This window comes from Anomaloglossus baeobatrachus, chromosome 3, assembly GCF_048569485.1.
Source record: "Anomaloglossus baeobatrachus isolate aAnoBae1 chromosome 3, aAnoBae1.hap1, whole genome shotgun sequence".
Classification (NCBI taxonomy): domain Eukaryota; kingdom Metazoa; phylum Chordata; class Amphibia; order Anura; family Aromobatidae; genus Anomaloglossus; species Anomaloglossus baeobatrachus.
The window spans coordinates 411,450,551-411,470,285 of NC_134355.1; the positions used below are offsets into that span (position 1 = coordinate 411,450,551).

The 19,735-nt window shown below is 47.5% G+C and overlaps 1 protein-coding gene across 4 annotated transcripts in view; it reads right to left on the reverse strand.

The window, feature by feature from the left end:
* LOC142295354 (transmembrane protein 14A-like) overlaps positions 1 to 19,735 on the reverse strand; it is a 181,947-nt gene that overhangs the window by 49,223 nt on the left and 112,989 nt on the right. The window contains exon 1 of one of the 4 annotated variants that reach the window (XM_075338457.1): positions 12,547 to 12,779. The exons of 1 other annotated variant lie outside the window; for it this stretch is intronic. In XM_075338457.1, the coding sequence (XP_075194572.1) occupies positions 12,547 to 12,746 (200 nt within the window). In that variant the 5' untranslated portion in view covers positions 12,747 to 12,779. Of the gene's footprint in view, positions 1 to 7,022; positions 7,099 to 7,438; positions 7,558 to 12,546; positions 12,780 to 19,735 lie in introns of those variants that run through there. 2 more of the 4 variants (XM_075338458.1, XM_075338459.1) reach the window with 2 other exon arrangements.

The following is a 19,735-nucleotide window of genomic DNA, read 5'->3' on the forward strand; positions in this document are numbered from 1 at the left end:
TGTCAGGCTTTATCAGGGCTGCGTATCAAAATAGGGGGGACCGCACGCTGTTTTTTTTATATTTATTTAAATAATTTAAAAAAAAAAGCCACATGTGGTTTTTCTTATTTTGCTACCTATCCATCTATCTGTGCTGGTATCAATACAGGGACTGTCCAGCCAAACGATTCAGGATCACTCATCTCTGTTGCAGGGAACCCTAGTGACGTAAAGTAAAGTAAATATATTTTATCTACTATCCAAATATCTTGATTATAGTATCATAAAAATTATTAAATGCCTGATGTTCACATACACATGTTCATGTATTACAATAAATTTTTCACCTAACTATAAGCAATATATGTAGGATTGGGAGTCGGTGCAAGAGAAATTGAGGAGTCGGAGTCGACGATGCTGAAGTTGGTTTCTTATTCGTCCAGTTTCTTATTCGGCGATTTAGTTTTTTCAGTTTTTTATGCATTTAACAACAAAAATAACACATCACAATAATAAAATACAATGCAATGATGTGCCCTAATATAAATACACTCAAAATCAGCTGCAAAAATCATACAACTGGCAAAAAAGTGGGCATCAAAGTGGGCACCAAAGTATGTTAGTGAAAGGGTTAAATGGCTTTGGGCCACTGATCTAACACCAGAATTGCATACCTAGTGATGCCACACATCAAATACAGATCACTCCAGCCTGGCCCAAAGGGGTTCTGGGCATCAGAACTGGCATCAAAGTGGGCACACAGCCAATTTTCACAGATTTGTATAAGTAACTGGTGTTTTTGAGGGATTAAATGGCTTTGGGCCACTGATCTCACACCACATTTACATACCTACTGATGACACACATCAAATTCAGATCACTCCAGCCTGGCCCAAAGGGGTTCTGGGCATCAGAACTGGCATCAAAGTCGGCACACAGCCAATTTTCACAGATTTGAATAAGTAACTGGTGTTTTTGAGGGGTTAAATGGCTTTGGGCCACTGATCTCATAAAACATTTACATACCTAGTGATGCCACAAATCAAATTCAGATCACTCCAGCCTGGCCCAAACAGGTTATGGGCATCAGAACTGGCATCAAAGTGGGCACACAGCCAATTTTCACAGATTTGAATGAGTAACTGGTGTTTTTGAGGGGTTAAATGGCTTTGGGCCACTGATCTCACACCACATTTACATACCTAGTGATGCCAAACATCAAATTCAGATCCCTCCAGCCTGGCCCAAACAGGTTCTGGGCATCAGAACTGGCATCAAAGTGGGCAAAACCCCAGTTTTACAGATTTGAATAAGTAACTGGTGTTTTTGAGGGGTTAAATGGCTTTGGGCCACTGATCTCACACCACATTTACATACCTACTGATGACACACATCAAATTCAGATCACTCCAGCCTGGCCCAAACAGGCTGGAGTAATCTGAATTTGATGTGTGGCATCACTAGGTATGTAAATGTGGTGTAAGATCAGTGGCTTAAAGCCATTTAACCCTTCAAAAACACCACTTACTTATTCAAATCTGTGAAAACTGGGGTTTTGCCCACTTTGATGCCAGTTCTGATGCCCAGAACCTGTTTGGGCCAGGCTGGAGTGATCTGAATTTGATGTGTGGCATCACTAGGTATGTAAATGTAGTGTGAGATCAGTGGCCCAAAGCCATTTAACCCCTCAAAAACATGAGTTACTTATTCAAATCTGTGAAAACTGTTTTTTTGCCCACTTTGATGCCAGTTCTGATGCCCAGAACCTGTTTGGGCCAGGCTGGAGTGATCTGTATTTGATGTGTGTCATCAGTAGGTATGTAAATGTGGTGTATGGTCAGTGGCCCAAAGCCATTTAACCTCTCAAAAACACCAGTTACTTATTCAAATCTGTAAAACTGGGGTTTTGCCCACTTTGATGCCAGATCTGATGCCCAGAACCTGTTTAAGCCAGGCTGGAGTGATCTGAATTTGATTTGTTGCATCACTAGGTATGTACATGTTTTGTGAGATCAGTGGCCCAAAGCCATTTAATCCCTCAAAAACACCAGTTACTTATTCAAATCTGTGAAATGTGGCTGTGTGCCCACTTTGATGCCAGTTCTGATGCCCAGAACCCCTTTGGGCCAGGCTGGAGTGATCTGAATTTGATGTGGGGCATCACTAGGTATGTACATGTTTTGTGAGATCAGTGGCCCAAAGCCATTTAATCCCTCAAAAACACCAGTTACTTATTCAAATCTGTGAAATGTGGCTGTGTGCCCACTTTGATGTCAGTTCTGATGCCCAGAACCCCTTTGGGCCAGGCTGAAGTGATCTGAATTTGATGTGTGGCATCACTAGGTATGTAAATGTGGTGTGAGATCAGTGGCCCAAAGCCATTTAACCCCTCAAAAACACCAGTTACTTATTCAAATCTATAAAACTGGGGTTTTGCCCACTTTGCCAGTTCTGATGCCCAGAACCTGTTTGGGCCAGGCTGGAGGGATCTGAATTTGATGTTTGGCATCACTAGGTATGTAAATGTAGTGTGAGATCAGTGGCCCAAAGCCATTTAACCCCTCAAAAACATCAGTTACTTATTCAAATCTGTGAAAACTAAGGTTTTGCCCACTTTGATGCCAGTTCTGATGCCCAGAACCTGTTTGGGCCAGGCTGGAGTGATCTGAATTTGATGTGTGGCATCACTAGGTATGTAAATGTAGTGTGAGATCAGTGGCCCAAAGCCATTTAACCCCTCAAAAACATCAGTTACTTATTCAAATCTGTGAAAACTAAGGTTTTGCCCACTTTGATGCCAGTTCTGATGCCCAGAACCTGTTTGGGCCAGGCTGGAGTGATCTGAATTTGATGTTTGGCATCACTAGGTATGTAAATGTGGTGTGAGATCAGTGGCCCAAAGCCATTTAACCCCTCAAAAACACCAGTTACTTATTCAAATCTGTGAAAACTGGGGTTTTGCCCACTTTGATGCCAGTTCTGATGCCCAGAACCCCTTTGGGCCAGGCTGGAGTCACTTCAGTTTGATTAGAGGCATCACTAGATATGCAATTCTGGTGTTAGATCAGTGGCCCAAAGCCATTTAACCCTTTCACTAACATACTTTGGTGCCCACTTTGATGCCCATTTTTTTGCCAGTTGTATAATTTTTGCAGATGATTTTGAGTGTATTTATATTAGGGCACATCAGTGCATTGTATTTTATTATTGTGATGTGTTATTTTTGTTGTTAAATGCATAAAAAACTGAAAAAACTAAATTGCCGAATAAGAAACTGACGAATAAGAAACCAACTTCAGCATCGTTCGGAGTCGAAGGTTTGGTTTACCGACTCCACAGCCCTGGGAAATACCCACCACGTCACCTCCTTCCCATCTTGCCCTGAGGCAGGAAATAGATAGAAGGAGGTGACGTGGGGTCAGCAGCACCGCGCTTGCGCAGAACGAAGGACGCCGAGGGGGAAAGCGCGGTCCCGCGATTATGGGTGGTTGCTTGGTAATAAACATCACAGCACCGCCCATAATCTAAAGCCTGCGCGCACATCACCAGCGGTGACACTGGGCACAGTGCTCATCCACGAGAGATGAGCACTGGGCATGCGCGGGGACCTGTGGAGCACTGGGCGGCGTCCACAGCTATGAAAATCAGCGATGGGGGACGGCCTAAAGCGGCAGGAGGCAGACTAACGGCCATCAGGAAGCCCGCCCCCGTGTCACATTTACAGAATCTGCATACAAAAAGGTACCACTTTATAAAGTCTTTATTTTGGTCTCATATGGGGCACAATACTAACAGGGACCTTTCTAGAATGCAGCACAGGAGCTGCAGAGGGGGAATCTTTTAGGTTTTGGGCGAAATTTCTGCTGACAGGTTTCCTTTAATTCACTTAGTCATCAGGTTACTGTGGTCAAGAAACCAAACCAAAGGCTTCAGTATAATACAGACTTCCAGCATGGTGTGTCCGGGCATGGCATAGTGCACCACATCTATTCCCGCAATCCTCCTGCCCTGGTTCATGTGGATGAGACATTCTAAATGATCCACATAGAGCCCAGAAATCTTATTCCTGCATACACCAGCAGCCCTCCTAAAGCAGGACAATGCAATGTATTGTACATGTGCCAGCTTTACTGGTCATTGGCCTCTACCAGTGCATGCGCCTTACAGGCCTGTGCTTTTCCCCAGAGGGAAGTACGCCTGTGGAGGAGTGAGATTGGGGGCACTGTGTGCATGACATAGGCCGCACCATCCACACAGAGCAGGAGCAGCCGAGGAAGACCAGCAATGCCCATGGGATCGGCCCATAATGTATAAGGCTATGTGCCCACGCTGCGGATTTACCACGGATTTTGCCGCGGATTTGCCAAAAATCTGCAGCAGCGGCACTTCCAAGCCATTTCAATGGCATTTTGGAAATGCTGTGCCCATACTGCGGATTTTTCCGCGGCGGATTTGCCGCGGATTTTGATCCGGAAAAATCTGCAGCATGTCAATTATTGTTGCGGATTTTGTTGCGGATTTTTCCCATGCAAGTCAATGCAAGGTGTAAAATCCGCAAGAAATCCGCAGGTCTGTTCCCACAGGCTCTTTTTCCTGCGGATTTGGTGCGGATATCGCAAACAAATCCACAGGAAGTGATGTAGGATAGTTCAGGAAGAGGAAGTTTCACCATTTTGTAGTGTAGAGTAGTGTCAGTGTAGTCGTGTTGTGTCCGGACTCTGGATTGCCATCTAAAAGCAGCTAGTTACAGGCTGCTTGCTTTTAGCTGGCAAAACAGGATCCCAGGTCTTTTTTTACAATTCTTTTTAAAATAAAAAAAAAAAGTGCTCCGCTGTATTTTCACTGTCCAGCCCGATGCAAGCAAGCAACTGAGGGCTGTGCTTCTCAGCGGGATAAGGCTGAAGCATTCTCTGCCCCTCCCGCTGAGAAAAACAGTCCTCAGCTGCCCCTGAAAATGGCGGCTCCGTTGCGAAGCGCCATTCACAGGTGCTGTACCGAGGCTCATCCAGCTGCACTGATGCATTGGCTGGCTGGGTAATTATGGGGTTAATGCCAGTTTTCTGCAAACTGGCACGAAGCCCGAGGTTCATAATGTCATGCCTGTGTAGACACGGCCATTATGAACCTCCGTTTGGTACTAAAGAAAAGAAAACACTTTTTTTAAAAATTTTATTTGAAAGAAAAACACACACACACATCCCTGATTGCCATCTTTATTACTCCCTGAATCCCCGACGATAATCCATGACAACTCCGAGCCGGGCACTGACGTCAGCCGGTCACAGCAGCCGTCAGTGTATTATTAAATGCTGCACAGCTCTTTTTCGGCAGCTGGGAACGTCTGATATCAGAGCCCTGGTCAGCTGACTTAATTCGCGAGCGCGGGCGGGTCAGCTGACTGCACACCGATCAGCTGATGAGCCGGGCTCCGATGTGCACTCATGTGACCCGGGCACGGACGTCAGCCGGTCCCAGCAGCCGTCAGTGTTCGAGATGCTGCAAAGCTCTCTTCCGGCTGCTGGACCGGCTGACGTCCGTGCCCGGGTCACATGAGTGCACATCGGAGCCCGGCACATCAGCTGATCGCTGTGCAGTCAGCTGACCCGCCCGCGCTCGCGAATTAAGTCAGCTGACCAGGGCTCTGACGTCAGACGTTCCCAGCTGCCGGAAGAGAGCTGTGCAGCATTTAATACACTGACGGCTGCTGTGACCGGCTGACGCTGTGACCCGGGCTCAGCTATGAACTGAGCTGACCCGGCCAGTGAGTTCTGCCGCTCACAGCAGCCGGCAGAGAGCAAACCAGTGATTACAATTGTCCTGGATTAACCTCTGAGGCTTGGGAGTAATAAAGATGGCAATCAGGGATGTGTGTGTGTTTTTCTTTCAAATAAAATTTTTCAAAAAGTGTTTTCTTTTATTTAGTACCAAACGGAGGTTCATAATGGCCGTGTCTACACAGGCATGACATTATGAACCTCGGGCTTAGTGCCAGTTTGCAGAAAACTGGCATTAACCCCATTATATTACCCAGCCAGCCAATGCATCAGGGCAGCTGGATGAGCCTCGGTACAGCACCTGTGAATGGCGCTTCACAACGGAGCCGCCATTTTCAGGGGCAGCTGAGGACTGTTTTTCTCAGCGGGAGGGGCAGAGAATGCTTCAGCCTTATCCCGCTGAGAAGCACAGCCCTCAGTTGCTTGCTTGCATCGGGCTGGACAGTGAAAATACAGCGGAGCACATTTTTTTTTTTTTTTTTTTTTAAAAAAAAAAAAACAGTGAAAGGGAACATGGCACCACATTTTTTGGCTGTAAGCTGCGGCCACCACCACTGGGTTATTATATACAGCCTGTTAAAATGCTGTATATAAGAGCACAGTGGTGTTGGCCGCAGCTTTTTACAAAAAAAGTGGCGACAGGTTCCCTTTAAACATTTCTGCCCCTTTATTACAAAATGGGAGAAGAAAGGAGGGTTGGGACAGGAAATGACAAAGAGCCTTTTTTTTCCCTTCAAAACAGACTAAGCTTTATTCAGAAACACAATAGAGTACAATGGACAAAATCCGCATCAAAATCCGCAACGAAATCCGCGTCAAATCCACACCTATGCTAAGGTGCGGATTCCGGGGGAAAGCTGCGGATTTTGATGCAGAAAAATCCGCAGGTACTTTCTCCCGTGGACACATAGCCTAAAAGGGATTATAAGGAGGTATATTCTGGGATATACAGGGTACCAGACCAGGGTAAGAGGCCTTACGGTACTTTACATTGGACACTGGGGACAGGTTCCAGCCTGGCCGAGGGGGTCCTGCCCTTCACATAGGACTGTAGGCTGGGTGTACAGGACACCCATAATACACCCATACACAGACCATAAAATATGGCTCCTACACAGTGTGGATTCAGCCTAAAGCCATTTTCACACTGATAGTTTAATTTTGTTTGTTTTTTTACTGTGAGATTGCCATGATTTTTCCAACATTTTAGGAAATAGTGGCAAAAACACTTTTAATTCACTCTGCACTTTACCATACACAAGCACTTACCTAAGCCTATCACCTGAAGTAACACTGCTCCTTCCACCACACAACTGGACAGTGCTGAGTATAGGGAAGGATGCAGTAGCTTTAGCACTATGGAGGATGGGCACATGGCAGCCAATCAGACTCCAGCTCTCATTCTACATTGAGTAGTTAGAAATGAAAGCAGGAAACCTATTGGTTCCTAATAACGACAGCCGCGCTCTGCATCTCGCCTTCCGCGGTCACTCCCTCAGTCAGGAACTGATCCCCGGGGAGGAGGTGGTGGCGCTGGAGATGGCGCCGCACTGAGTGAGAAGGGAGTTCCCACTGAAGTGTGGGGAGAGCGGCCCCGTACACCGAGCTGCTCTGCACAATTCATAATTAATGCTCAAAGTATTAATAAGAGCGGAGACCGGGCAGGAGCCAGAGCCCACACCTACCTCACCCTGGTGCCCGCCTTTACTGTGACCTTTCACCAGTGACTCAGTGTGATACACTGGGGGTTTGTCCTGAGCCCGCATATTACAGTACACTGTTCTCCATTCTGAAGGAAACGTAAAACTTTAGGAGTTTGCTCGTTGTTTGTTGCCCGTGTTCTGTGTGTATAGCGACATCTTGTGGCTGCATCTAGTATAGCACCTGTGAGGGTTAGGGCTGGTGTGTGGAGACCGAAGGCCGTGTGCGCGGTTTTCACACGTATGTGGGGGGAGGAAATGGTGCCGGTGTCATGGTAGGTTTCTAGGATGGATGGGTCACATGCTATAGCATCTCCTATACTTTGCAGTTGTAAACACTACAGCACACTGATGCTATCCATCTGCTGTACGTGTTTTCCACAGACCCATAATAATACAGTAATAATAATAAAGTTTTATTTCTATAGCACCAACATATTCCGCAGCGCTTTACAATTCAGAGGGGACATGTACAGACAATTTGAGTAAACAGTAATAGAAAATGAGTGGGACTCAGCACCAATATAGATGAATAAAAATCTTCAAGCTTTATTTGAGAAGTTTAAAAATAAAGGAAGGGTCACAAATCATCCAAAATCGCCATGCGACTTGCCGTGCGACTTGCCGCACGGCAAGTCGCATGGCGATTTGGGATGATTTGTGACCCTTCCTTTATTTTTAAACTTCTCAAATAAAGCTTGAAGATTTTTATTCATCTATATTGGTGCTGAGTCCCACTCATTTTCTTCATAGTTTCATAGTTTTTAAGGTTGAAGGGAGACTCTAAGTCCATCTAGTTCAACCCGTAGCCTAACATGTTGATCCAGAGGAAGGCAAAAAAACCCCAATGTGTCAAATAAGCTCCAATGGGGAAAAAAATTCCTTCCTGACTCCACATACGGCAATCAGACTAGTTCCCTGGATCAACACCCTGTCATAAAATCCAATATACATAACTGGTAATATTATATTTTTCAATTAATGCGATCAGGCTCTGCTTAAATTTTACTTGTGAATCCCTCAATACAACATCATACGGCAGAGAGCTCCATAGTCTCACTGCTCGTACAGTAAAGAGTCCTCATCTGTGATTATGATTAAACATTCTTTCCTCAAGACGTAGCGGATGCCCCCGTGTTCCAGTCGCAGGCCTAGGTGTAAAGAGATCTTTGGAAAGGTCTCTGTACTGTCCCCTCATATATTTATACATTGTGATTAGATCCCCCTAAGCCTTTGTTTTTCCTAACTAACTAACCCCAAGTTTAATAACCTGTCTTGGTATTGCAGCCCACCCATTCCTCTAATAATCTTGGTCGCTCTTCTATCTACCTGTAAGATTATGCTATTTATAACCTTCTATACTTTTGCTAACAAGAAATGCATCCATTCCTCTCTTAAATTCATTCAGTGAGTTGGCCATCACCACTTCCTCAGCAAGAGAGTTCCAGAGCCTCACTGCTCTTACCGTGAAGAACCCTCTTCTATGCTGATGTAGGAATTTTCTTTCCTCCAATCGAAAAGAATGCCCCCTTGTTCTTGTCATAGTCCTTGGTACAAACAGATCATGGGAGAGATCTCTATATGGCCCTCTGATATATTTGTACATATTTATTAGGTCTCCCCTAAGTCTTCTCTTTTCTAGAGTAAATAGACCTAATTTTGATAACCTTTCCGTGTATTGTAATGCACCCATTCCATTTATTATTTTAGTAGCCCGCCTCTGAACCCTTTCAAGTTCAGTAATGTCTTTCTTCAGCACCGGCGCCCAAAATTGCACACAATACTCCAAGTGTGGTCTGACTAGTGATTCTATTACTGTTTACTCTGAAGCCGGACCTGCCTGTCCGCAGGACTACGTGCATCAACTGCAGACTGGAGGACCTTATATGGGTGAGCTGAATACCTTTTTTTCTCTACAGACAATTTGAGACAATACAAAAAAACAACCCTTAGGCTATGTGCCCACGCTGCGGAAAATGCGCGGAATTTGCCGGGGATTTTTAAAAAAACTGCAGCACAGCTACTCCCCAGCCATTTTTATGGCATTTAGGAACTGCAGTGTCCACGCTCCGTTTTTTTCCGCAGCGAAAATAATGCGGATTTCCCTGCGGAAAAATCAGCAGCATGGGAATTATTCCTGCGGACTTCTCTGCAGGGTCCCATATACTTACCTGCCTTGATAGAAGACAACGATGTCACTTTCTCCGTCCGGTGCACAGGAGCGTGGTCGATACAGGTACAGGAAGGAAGAGGTGGGCAGGGCCTGCACGAGCTCCGGTCATGTGACAGCCGAAGCTAGTGCAGGCCCGCCCACCTTCTCCAGCACAGTGCACCAGACGCTGACAGAGTGACCCGGCCGCCGGAAAGCGAGGTGCTGCAAGATGGAGGTAAGTATGAACACCCGATCACTGCAGCACTTGTTCTGCATTGAGGATGCAGTGCAGAAGCCATGGTACTGTATCCTCAATGCAGAATGCCCGCACCATATCCGCAGGACATTCTGCAATACATCCGCAGCATGGAAACAGACAGAAGTTTTCCTGCAGTTTTCTGGGAGCTCCTGCGGATATAACCGCAGGACACTGTCCCCGTGGGCACATAGCCTTAGACTAGTATTGGATCTTGTGGTACCGGAAAAAAAAGGACATGTTATGGAGTGTTTTGCACGGACACATGGTCCATGTAAAAACAGACATGTGAGCAGCCCCATAGGTTATACTGGGTAGATGCTGTGTCCGTGAATGAAACAGATGCCATGTGTAGTGGAAACATGGTCATGTGAATGAAGCCTTAAGGGTGCTTTACACGAGACGAGCTATCGTGCGATGCATCGTCAGGGTCACGTTTTTCGTGACGCACATCCGGCATCGTACACGATGTCGTCTCGTGTGACACCTCCTAGCGACGCAGTATCGCTCACAAATCGTGAGTCGTGTACTCGTCGCTAGGTTTCATATAATTGTTTAATTAAAATGGCGCCGGTTGTTCATCATTTCCGTGGCATCACACGTTGCTCCGTGTGACACCACGGGAACGATGAACACAGCTTACCTGCGTCCCGTGGCACCCGCCGTTTATGTGGAAGGAAGGAGGTGGGCGGGATGTTTACATCCCGCTCATCTCCGCCCCTCCGCTTCTATTGGCCGGCTGCCTGTGACGTCGCTGTGACGCCAAACGTCCCTCCCACTTCAGGAAGTGGACGTTCGTCGCCCACAGCGAGGTCGTCCGGAAGGTAAGTACGTGTGACGGGGGTTAAACGAGTTTGTGTGCCACGGGCAGCGATTTGCCCATGACGCAAAAACGACGGGGGTGGGTACGATCGCTCGTGCTATCGCACGAGAGATCGACTCGTGTAAAGCAGGCTTTACTTGGGGGGGGAAAAAAAAACAACAACCCAAAAAAACGCTTCTAAAAAGCATATGTTTTTTGTCGTGATTTGGTAAACGTGTTATTTCTTTTACGCGGTTGTGATGCGGAAACCACATTAGGTTGTTACACCCCATATCAACATGAATAACATCAAGAACCACACAGAAAAGTGCACTAACCCCCATCAAAACAGCGTGACTTCTCAAAAGTATGTGGTTTTTGGTGTAGTTTTGTAAAGTTTTTTTTATTTTATTTTTTCTACACGTGAATTTTTTTTCTAGCCGAAAAATGCATATAAGAAAAACTCCAGCTGCACAGGGCATCAGTTTCAGGTTGGTATGTTCCATAATTCATCTGAAAAGCACTAAAATTAACTTTAACCCCTTAATGACTGCCAATTTGCCTTTTAAAAGGTGACAGTAAGGCCATGTGCGCACGTTGCGTAATTACATGCTTTTACGCTGTGTTCTGCACTGCAGCGTAAAAGCATGCGTCCTGCGTCCCCAGCACAATCTATATAGGTTGTGCAAAATCCATCCGCATGTTGCTTTTCAGAACGCAGCATTTGGCATGCTGTCAAAACGCTGCATTCTGAAAAGTAACATGTCACTTCTTTTGTGCGTTCTGGATGCTTTCTCCGCTCTGTCTATGGGAGAGGCAGCATCCAGAACACACGAATTCTCAGGAATGCTGCAGACGCCAAACTTTCAGAACGGAGCTTTTCAGCTGCGTTCTGAATCGCACAAGCAGTGACTTTACGCTGCGGTGCAGAACGCACTTACGTGCGCACATGGCCTTAAAGGGCCTTATTCCACAACACCACTTTTTAACGACGCTCAGGAATAACATCTGTGCAAAACACAAACGTTTTGCACGGTCCGTGGTGTAGGTGCATATGTGTGTGGGTGTGTCCATGCAGTGGTGTACATAGAATCATGGGGCCCCATAGCAAAAGTCTAAATAGCCCCCCCCCCCCCAAAAAAAAACCAAAAACATTTACAATAAAATATTAACAATCATCATACACAATACTGGAGGCGGCTTATAGTCAGAAATAACACATACTACTAGATAGTGTTATTGAGCAACACCCACCATACCAAGGCCAATAATACATTGCAAAATAATGCCACCACTCAATGACCAATTATCACCAGAGTCTGAATATACCCATCATCCTGTTACTGAGCAAAGGCCAGTGGGTTCACATCACAAATCCCCAAAAATCTGCAATATGTGAACTTGGCCTAAAGTAGCGATGATGTCCTTCTTCGTGCCCCTCACCGCACAAACAATATACATTTTCACATCTGTCTCCCCCATATAATGGTAACAATTATGACCCCCTTTATAGCCTTAGGAACTATAGTAAAACACTGCAAAGTACAGGGATAACACACACACACAGAGTGATGGCACAGCCCAGGGGCAACACACACAGTGATGGCACAGCACAGGGGCAATACACACACAGTGATAGCACAGCACAGAGCAACACACACAGTGATGGCACAGGGGTAACACACACAGTGATGGCACAGTACAGGTGCAATACACATACACAACGATGGTACAGCACAGGCGCAATGCACAGTGATGGCACAGCACAGGGGCAACACATACACAGTGATGGCACAGCATAGGGGCAACACACACAGTGACGGCACAGTACAGGAAGCTTTCTGTAGTGTTACAGGCAGACGTTTGTACATTATAATACTCACCTGCTCCTGTGCTGTGAGAGATCATTAGTGGTTCCGGCCTCACTGTTGCACTTCCTGTGAGTCCTCCTGGCTGCTCCTCCTGTCTTGGTTTTTCTTTCTATTCCTTCTGTTCTCTGTTTCTCACAGCTTTTTATTTTCTCTGTTTGCTTTTTTCTCTTTTCTATGGTCTCTACTCCACTCCAGCCTGTTTTACTTTTCATCTGTGTTTCTCCCGCGCTAAACAGAATAAGCTCCGCCACTCTCCTGTTTGGCTGTTCTCCTCCTGGCGTCTCTTCTCCTCCTGGCGTCTCTAACAGCTTTCCGACTGGAAGAAAACGCTGCCTGGCCACTCCCTCCTCTTCAGCACAGGCCGCACACAGTGTGCAGTGCGGGCAAGTCTGCATCTCTGGGTTGCAGCCAGCCTGCAGCTATACAAGCAGTGCCAGCACCCAGCAGCCTTAATCAGCTGCTTGGTATTATCCCAGGGGCATGATGCTTGAAGGTGAAAAACGCACACACCGCGGGCAACCACCCACTGGGGCCCCTCCAGCTCACAGGCCCTGTAGCAGTGGCATGGTCTGCCTCTGTTGACGGTACGCCACTGTGTCCATGTGTGTGTTCAGCATGTGTGCTCAATATGCTATCCGTGTGACATCCACATAGCACATGTACAGTATAAACTTCTTTATTTACTCTGGTACATGTCACACTGATGTCACACGGAGCACATCCGTGCGGTCCGTGTGACACCCGTGCTGCCGGAGAAAAACAGGCATGTCGCTGTGTGGAGGACACGGACACATGTATGCTCCACATGGACACACGGTCCATGGGAAAACATGGACGTGTGCGCAAACCCATTGATTTTATTGGTCTACGTGTGCCAGTGTCTCCAGTACGTGTGAAAACAGACGTCACACGTACCGGGGACATGGATGTGTGAAGGGGCCTAAACCACTGTCCTATAAAATAGTCACCTTAATCTTTTGGTATTATAAAGTTGTGCTATAGGTTGGTGCACATTATAGCAGTAGCTGATGGAGGGTTACAACTTTCAATGAGACAGAAGGTGCGCCAACCCATCTTACAATTAGGGAAGATCGAAACCTCAAATATTCGGCTTGGCGAATATTTTCAGAATAGGTCGCCGCTATTCAACTATTTGCGAATATTCGATGCGCAATGTAAGTCTATGGGAAACCCGAATAACAACTATTCGGAACTATTCGGTCTTCCCATAGACTTATATTGCACATTGAGTATTCGCATAGTGGTGACCTATTCGCGAAGCCGAATATTTGAGGTATTCGATTAGTGTGTATATATGCGTTATCATATTTTACGATAACCAGCCTGAAAGGTGTGCATTGGGCATCTAGCCATTTGCAATCTTAGTGATTAAACTGTATTTATCATTGCTCAGCCATGCTATGAGTCAGTAGGATGAGCAATGATCTGCTATGATACTTTGGTGTTCTCAGACAATTTGAGCTTTGTTCATATCTCATTTTGTGTACAGTCTGTTGGAGGCTGTCCCTGCATTAGAGAATCTTATACACTGAGAGAAAGATATTTTCTTACATACCAGTGCTAGTATCCTCTTTTTACATGTACTTTTTTCTCTTGTCCTTAGGAGCCCATACACCCAGCACAAATTGCAAATTCTGTATTGCTGCAGGAAAATAAAAAGATTTTCAAGTCAAAGCCATTGTGGTAAAAGTTCACATTGCTATCAAAATGGGACTGCAGTGGATGATGTGTCTGTATATAAATGAGAATATATGTAGTGATTACTGTTTTATATGAAGGTGTATTTTTTTTTGACAACTTTTCCTTCCATACCAATTAAGTCCCTGCCCAAAGCAGAAACATGCCAATTCCTGCTCCATTTTGCTGATGTGACACTATAGGTAGCTAGTGATGAGCGAGCATGCTTGTAACTACTCGGTACTCGCACGAGTATCGCTGTACTCGGGCTGCTCGGCGGGGACCGAGTAATCTCGCGATACTCGTGCTGTACTCGTGGTCTTCATCCCTGCATGTTGGCGCTCTTTTGAGAGCCAGCCCTCATGCAGGGATTGGCTGGCAGACCACTGCAATGCCACAGCCCTGTTAGTTGTGGAATTGCAGTGATTGGCCGGCCTGCACAGCGTGACCGAGCCTTTATACCGGCCGGCGCGCTGTGCTCTGCTCACAGCTATCCAGACAGTGCAGGGAGAGTGTCGCTGATTCAGGGAAAGCTTTGCGGCCCTTTATAGCTTTTTCAGTTGCAGGGCTGCAAACAGTGTGACCAAAAGTCCTTCTCAGGACTATTCTAGTTGTATACAGGCAGGCAGGGTATAGCCAGGTCGGAGTACAGTAGCAGAGTCCTTCTCAGGACTATTGTTGCTATATACAGGCAGGGTATAGCCAGGTCTGAATACAGGCTAGTGACCAGAAGAGTCCTTGTCAGGACTATTGTACCAGTATACAGGCAGGCAGGCAGGCAGGGTATATATAGCCATTCCTAGTGGTGACCGTATACCAGCCTTCATCATATCTGGGGCTGGTGTACACAGTCTAAAACAGTCCAGATAGTGTCTGACTTGTCTGTAATTGTCGCTCCCCAAAAAAACCTGTTAGGTTCTTATTGCGTCCGTGCTTGGTTTTTAAAACCGCACGTGTGTGCCTGTCGGTGGCAGCGTACAGGTGCACTTGTGTGCAATTTCCACAAACTTTGATATAACGCACAAGTAGTGAATACACGTCAGCACAGCATTGCAAAATGCGCAAGGGCATTGGCAAGGAACAAGGAAGTGGACGTGATGGTGGTGCAGGCAGAGGCCGAGGTCGTGGGCAAGCTCTAATTTCGCCACAACAAAGGGCCACATCTAGTCGCTCGCACGTCCTGTCCCAAATTCTTGGGGACCGCAGCAGTACACCGCTCTTGAACCAAGACCAGTGTCAACAGGTTGTTAGTTGGATAGCAGATAATGCTTCCAGTCAGATTGGCACCACCACAAACACTCTGTCTTCCACACGGTCAAGTGTCAGTAGCCGTGATACTGCACCGCACATTTCTGAACCTGATCCTCCTTCCTACCACCAGGCTGAGTACACGTCCTCCTCGGACATTAATGATCCCACACTTGGACACTCGGAAGAGCTGTTCACGTTTCCATTCACACATTCTGGCCTCTCGCCAGCTCATATTGAAGTGGGTCATGAGGAGATCGTCTGTACAGATGGCCAAATATTTGAGCAGCCACGTTCTCACGAAGTTGGCAACGTGTCTCAACAAGTGGTGGACGATGATGAGACACAATTGTCAGGAAGTCAGGAGGAGGAGCAGGGTGCGGAAGAGGAAGACGACGTGGTGGATGATCCAGTAACTGACCCAACCTGGCAGGAGGATATGCAGAGCGAGGACAGCAGTGCACAGGGGGAGGGAGGCGTAGCATCACAACAGGCAGTAAGAAGCAGGGTGGTGGCCCCAGGCAGAAGTCAGGCAACCGTTCCCCGGAACAACACGACGACACAAGGTGCATGTACAAATGTTAGGTCTTCCCGAGTCTGGCAGTTTTTTAAGTTGGATCCAGATGATTCTAAAAAGGCCATTTGCAACACCTGCCGTGCCAGCATCAGCAGGGGTACCAAAACTAGCAGCCTGACCACCACCAGCATGATCAGGCACATGTCAGCCAAGCACCCGACTTTGTGGGAAGTACAACAGAGTCGAGGAGCAGTGCTTGCTGATGTCACTGCTACGTCTTCGCTGGTTGTGCATGCGAGCCAATCCCCTGTCCATGCTGCCTGCGAACAAGCCTCCTCCACTCCTGCACCTGCAGTTGCCTACGCAGAAAGAACACCATCATCAAGCACGTCCTTGTCCCAGCGCAGCGTTCAGTTATCCATTCAGCAAACCTTTGAACGCAGGCGCAAATACACTGCCAACACCCCACATGCCACAGTTCTAAATGCTAACATTTCGCGACTGCTTGCGCTGGAAATGTTGCCTTTTAGGCTGGTGGAGACAGAAGCATTCCGTGACCTGATGGCGGCAGCTGTCCCACGTTACTCGGTCCCCAGCCGCCACTATTTCTCCCGGTGTGCCGTCCCCGCGTTGCATAACCACGTGTCACAAAACATCACACGTGCCCTGAACAACGCTGTTTCACCCAAGGTCCACCTAACCACAGACACGTGGACAAGTGCTTGTGGGCAAGGCCGCTACATCTCGTTGACGGCACACTGGGTTAATATTGTGGAAGCTGGGACCCAGTCTGAGCGAGGGACGGAACACGTCCTTCCCACACCAAGGTTTGCAGGCCCTACCTCAGTCAGTGTTTCACCCACACTCTACAGCTCCGGAATGTCATGCTCTTCAGCCTCCTCCTCCTCCTGCGCATCCTCATCCACTGTACCCTCCACACCAGTCCCAAGCTGGAAGCACTGCAGCACTGCCTCGGCGAAGCGGCAACAGGCTGTGCTGAAGCTAATCTGCATAGGTGACAAACCCCACAATGCAGAAGAGCTGTGGACAGCTCTGAAACAGCAGGCAGATCATTGGCTCACACCTCTGAACCTAAAGCCAGGAAAGGTCGTGTGTGACAATGGCCGGAACCTGGTGGCGGCTTTGAGGCGAGGCCAGCTGACACATGTTCCATGCGTGGCCCATGTGCTCAACCTCGTGGTTCAGCGGTTTCTAAAGTCATACCCAGAGCTGTCTGATCTGCTGGTAAAAGTTCGCCGCCTGTCTGCACATTTTCGAAAGTCACCTACTGCTTCAGCCGGCCTTGCCGGCTTTCAGCGCAGTTTGCATCTTCCGGCTCACAGACTGGTGTGTGATGTCCCCACGCGTTGGAATTCAACTCTGCACATGTTGGTCAGGATATGTGAGCAGAAGAGGGCAGTTGTTGAGTACCTGCATCACCTAAGCCGTCGGGAAATGGTTCAAATTCCACACATAACACCTGAGGAGTGGAGATGGATGTCAGACCTATGTACCATCCTCCAAAACTTTGAGGACTCCACCAAGATGGTGAGTGGTGATGACGTCATTATTAGCGTCACCATACCGCTACTCTGCCTTCTAAAATGGTCTCTGCTGAAAAACAAACATGATGCATTGCAGGCGGAGCGCGATGAGTTGCAGCAAGAAACAGTAGTGGGTGTGGGTGATAACACACAGCCCAGCCTCGTCTCATCACAACGTGCAGTGGAGGACTATGACAAGGAGGAGGATGAAGACATGGAGCAACTCTCCGGCCAAATTGAGGATATGACATGCACACCAGTCATATCCTCGGTTCAGCGTGGCTGGCCAGAGGACAGGGTAGATGAGGAGGAGGAGGAGGAGGAGGAGGACAGCATGTTCAGTCATCTTGTTGGTCAGGCTACTGAAGTCCTGGCTGTTAAGAGTCTGGCGCACATGGCTGACTTTATGGTAAGCTGCCTGTCTCGTGACCCTCGCGTTAAGAACATCTTGGCCGACAATCATTACTGGTTGGTAACACTGTTAGACCCACGCTACAAGGAGAACTTTTTGTCTCTTATTCCCGTGGAGGAGAGGTCAACCAAAATGCAGCAGTTCCGGAAGGCCATAGTCACGGAAGTAGGCAAAGCATTCCCCTCACAAAACGCTAGCGGCATAGGTCAGGAATCATTGGACAACCGAGGCGTACAGCCGAGAGAGGCACAAGTCCAATCCGCCAGAGGTAGGGGAACAGTCTTTAAGATGTGGGACAGTTTTCTCAGCCCCTCACGTACCACAGCCCCTGAGGTGCGGGGTAGTGCCACAAGAAATCCTAAGTTTGCCCAGATGCTGAAGGAGTACCTTGCAGATCGAACAACTGTACTCCGACATTCCTCTGTGCCTTACAATTATTGGGTATCCAAGCTGGACACGTGGCATGAATTGGCTCTCTACGCCTTGGAAGTCCTGGCCTGCCCTGCCGCTAGCGTTTTGTCAGAGCGTGTTTTTAGTGCCGCAGGTGGAATCATTACAGATAAACGCACCCGCCTGTCAACTGAAAATGCTGACAGGCTGACTCTGATCAAGATGAACAAGGGTTGGATTGGGCCAGACTTCACCACACCACCAGCAAATGAGAGCGGAATTTAAAGTTTGCCATGTACCTCCACTCACCCATGGGTACACACTTCTGGACTTTGGATAATCGCTGGACTGCTCCTCCTTCTCCTCATGCGCCACCATGATGACCGTTACAAATTGCAATACTTAGGCCTTTGTTTCAGGTATACCCCCAGTGGTAAATTTTTTCGCCCATTCTTTGCAGAATGGACATTACAACGACAGGAGACCCGCTCCTTTGCAATGGGAACAATGTTTTGAGGCCCGTCTCTACCCAGGGACAACGTGGAGCCTCCCAATTTTTGGCTGCCCTGCCTAAGGGCTATACTATAATACACCCACTTCCTGACAATGGACACTTAATGTTTTGAGGCCCTCATGCACGTCTCTATCCAGGGACAACGTGGAGCCTCCCAATTTTTGGCTGCCCTGCCAAAGGGCTATACTATAATACACTCACTTCCTGACAATGGACACTTAATGTTTTGAGGCCCTCATGCACGTCTCTACCCAGGTACAACGTGGAGCCTCCCAATTTTTGGCTGCCCTGCCTAAGGGCTATACTATAGTACACCCACTTCCTGACAATGGACACAATGTTTTGAGGCCCTCATGCACGTCTCTATCCAGGGACAACGTGGAGCCTCCCAATTTTTGGCTGCCCTGCCAAAGGGCTATACTACAATAGACCCACTTCCTTCCAATGGGCACTTCAGGTTTACAGGCCCTCATGCACGTCTCTACCCAGGGACAACGTGGAGCCTCCCAATTTTTGGCTGCCCTGCCTAAGGGCTATACTATAATACACCCACTTCCTGACAATGGACACTTAATGTTTTGAGGCCCTCATGCACGTCTCTATCCAGGGACAACGTGGAGCCTCCCAATTTTTGGCTGCCCTGCCAAAGGGCTATACTACAATAGACCCACTTCCTTCCAATGGGCACTTCAGGTTTACAGGCCCTCATGCACGTCTCTACCCAGGGACAACGTGGAGCCTCCCAATTTTTGGCTGCCCTGCCTAAGGGCTATACTACAATAGACCCACTTCCTTACAATGGGCACTTCAGGTTTACAGGCCCTCATGCACGTCTGTATGCAGGGGCATTGGTGAACCTCACAATTTTGGACTGCCCT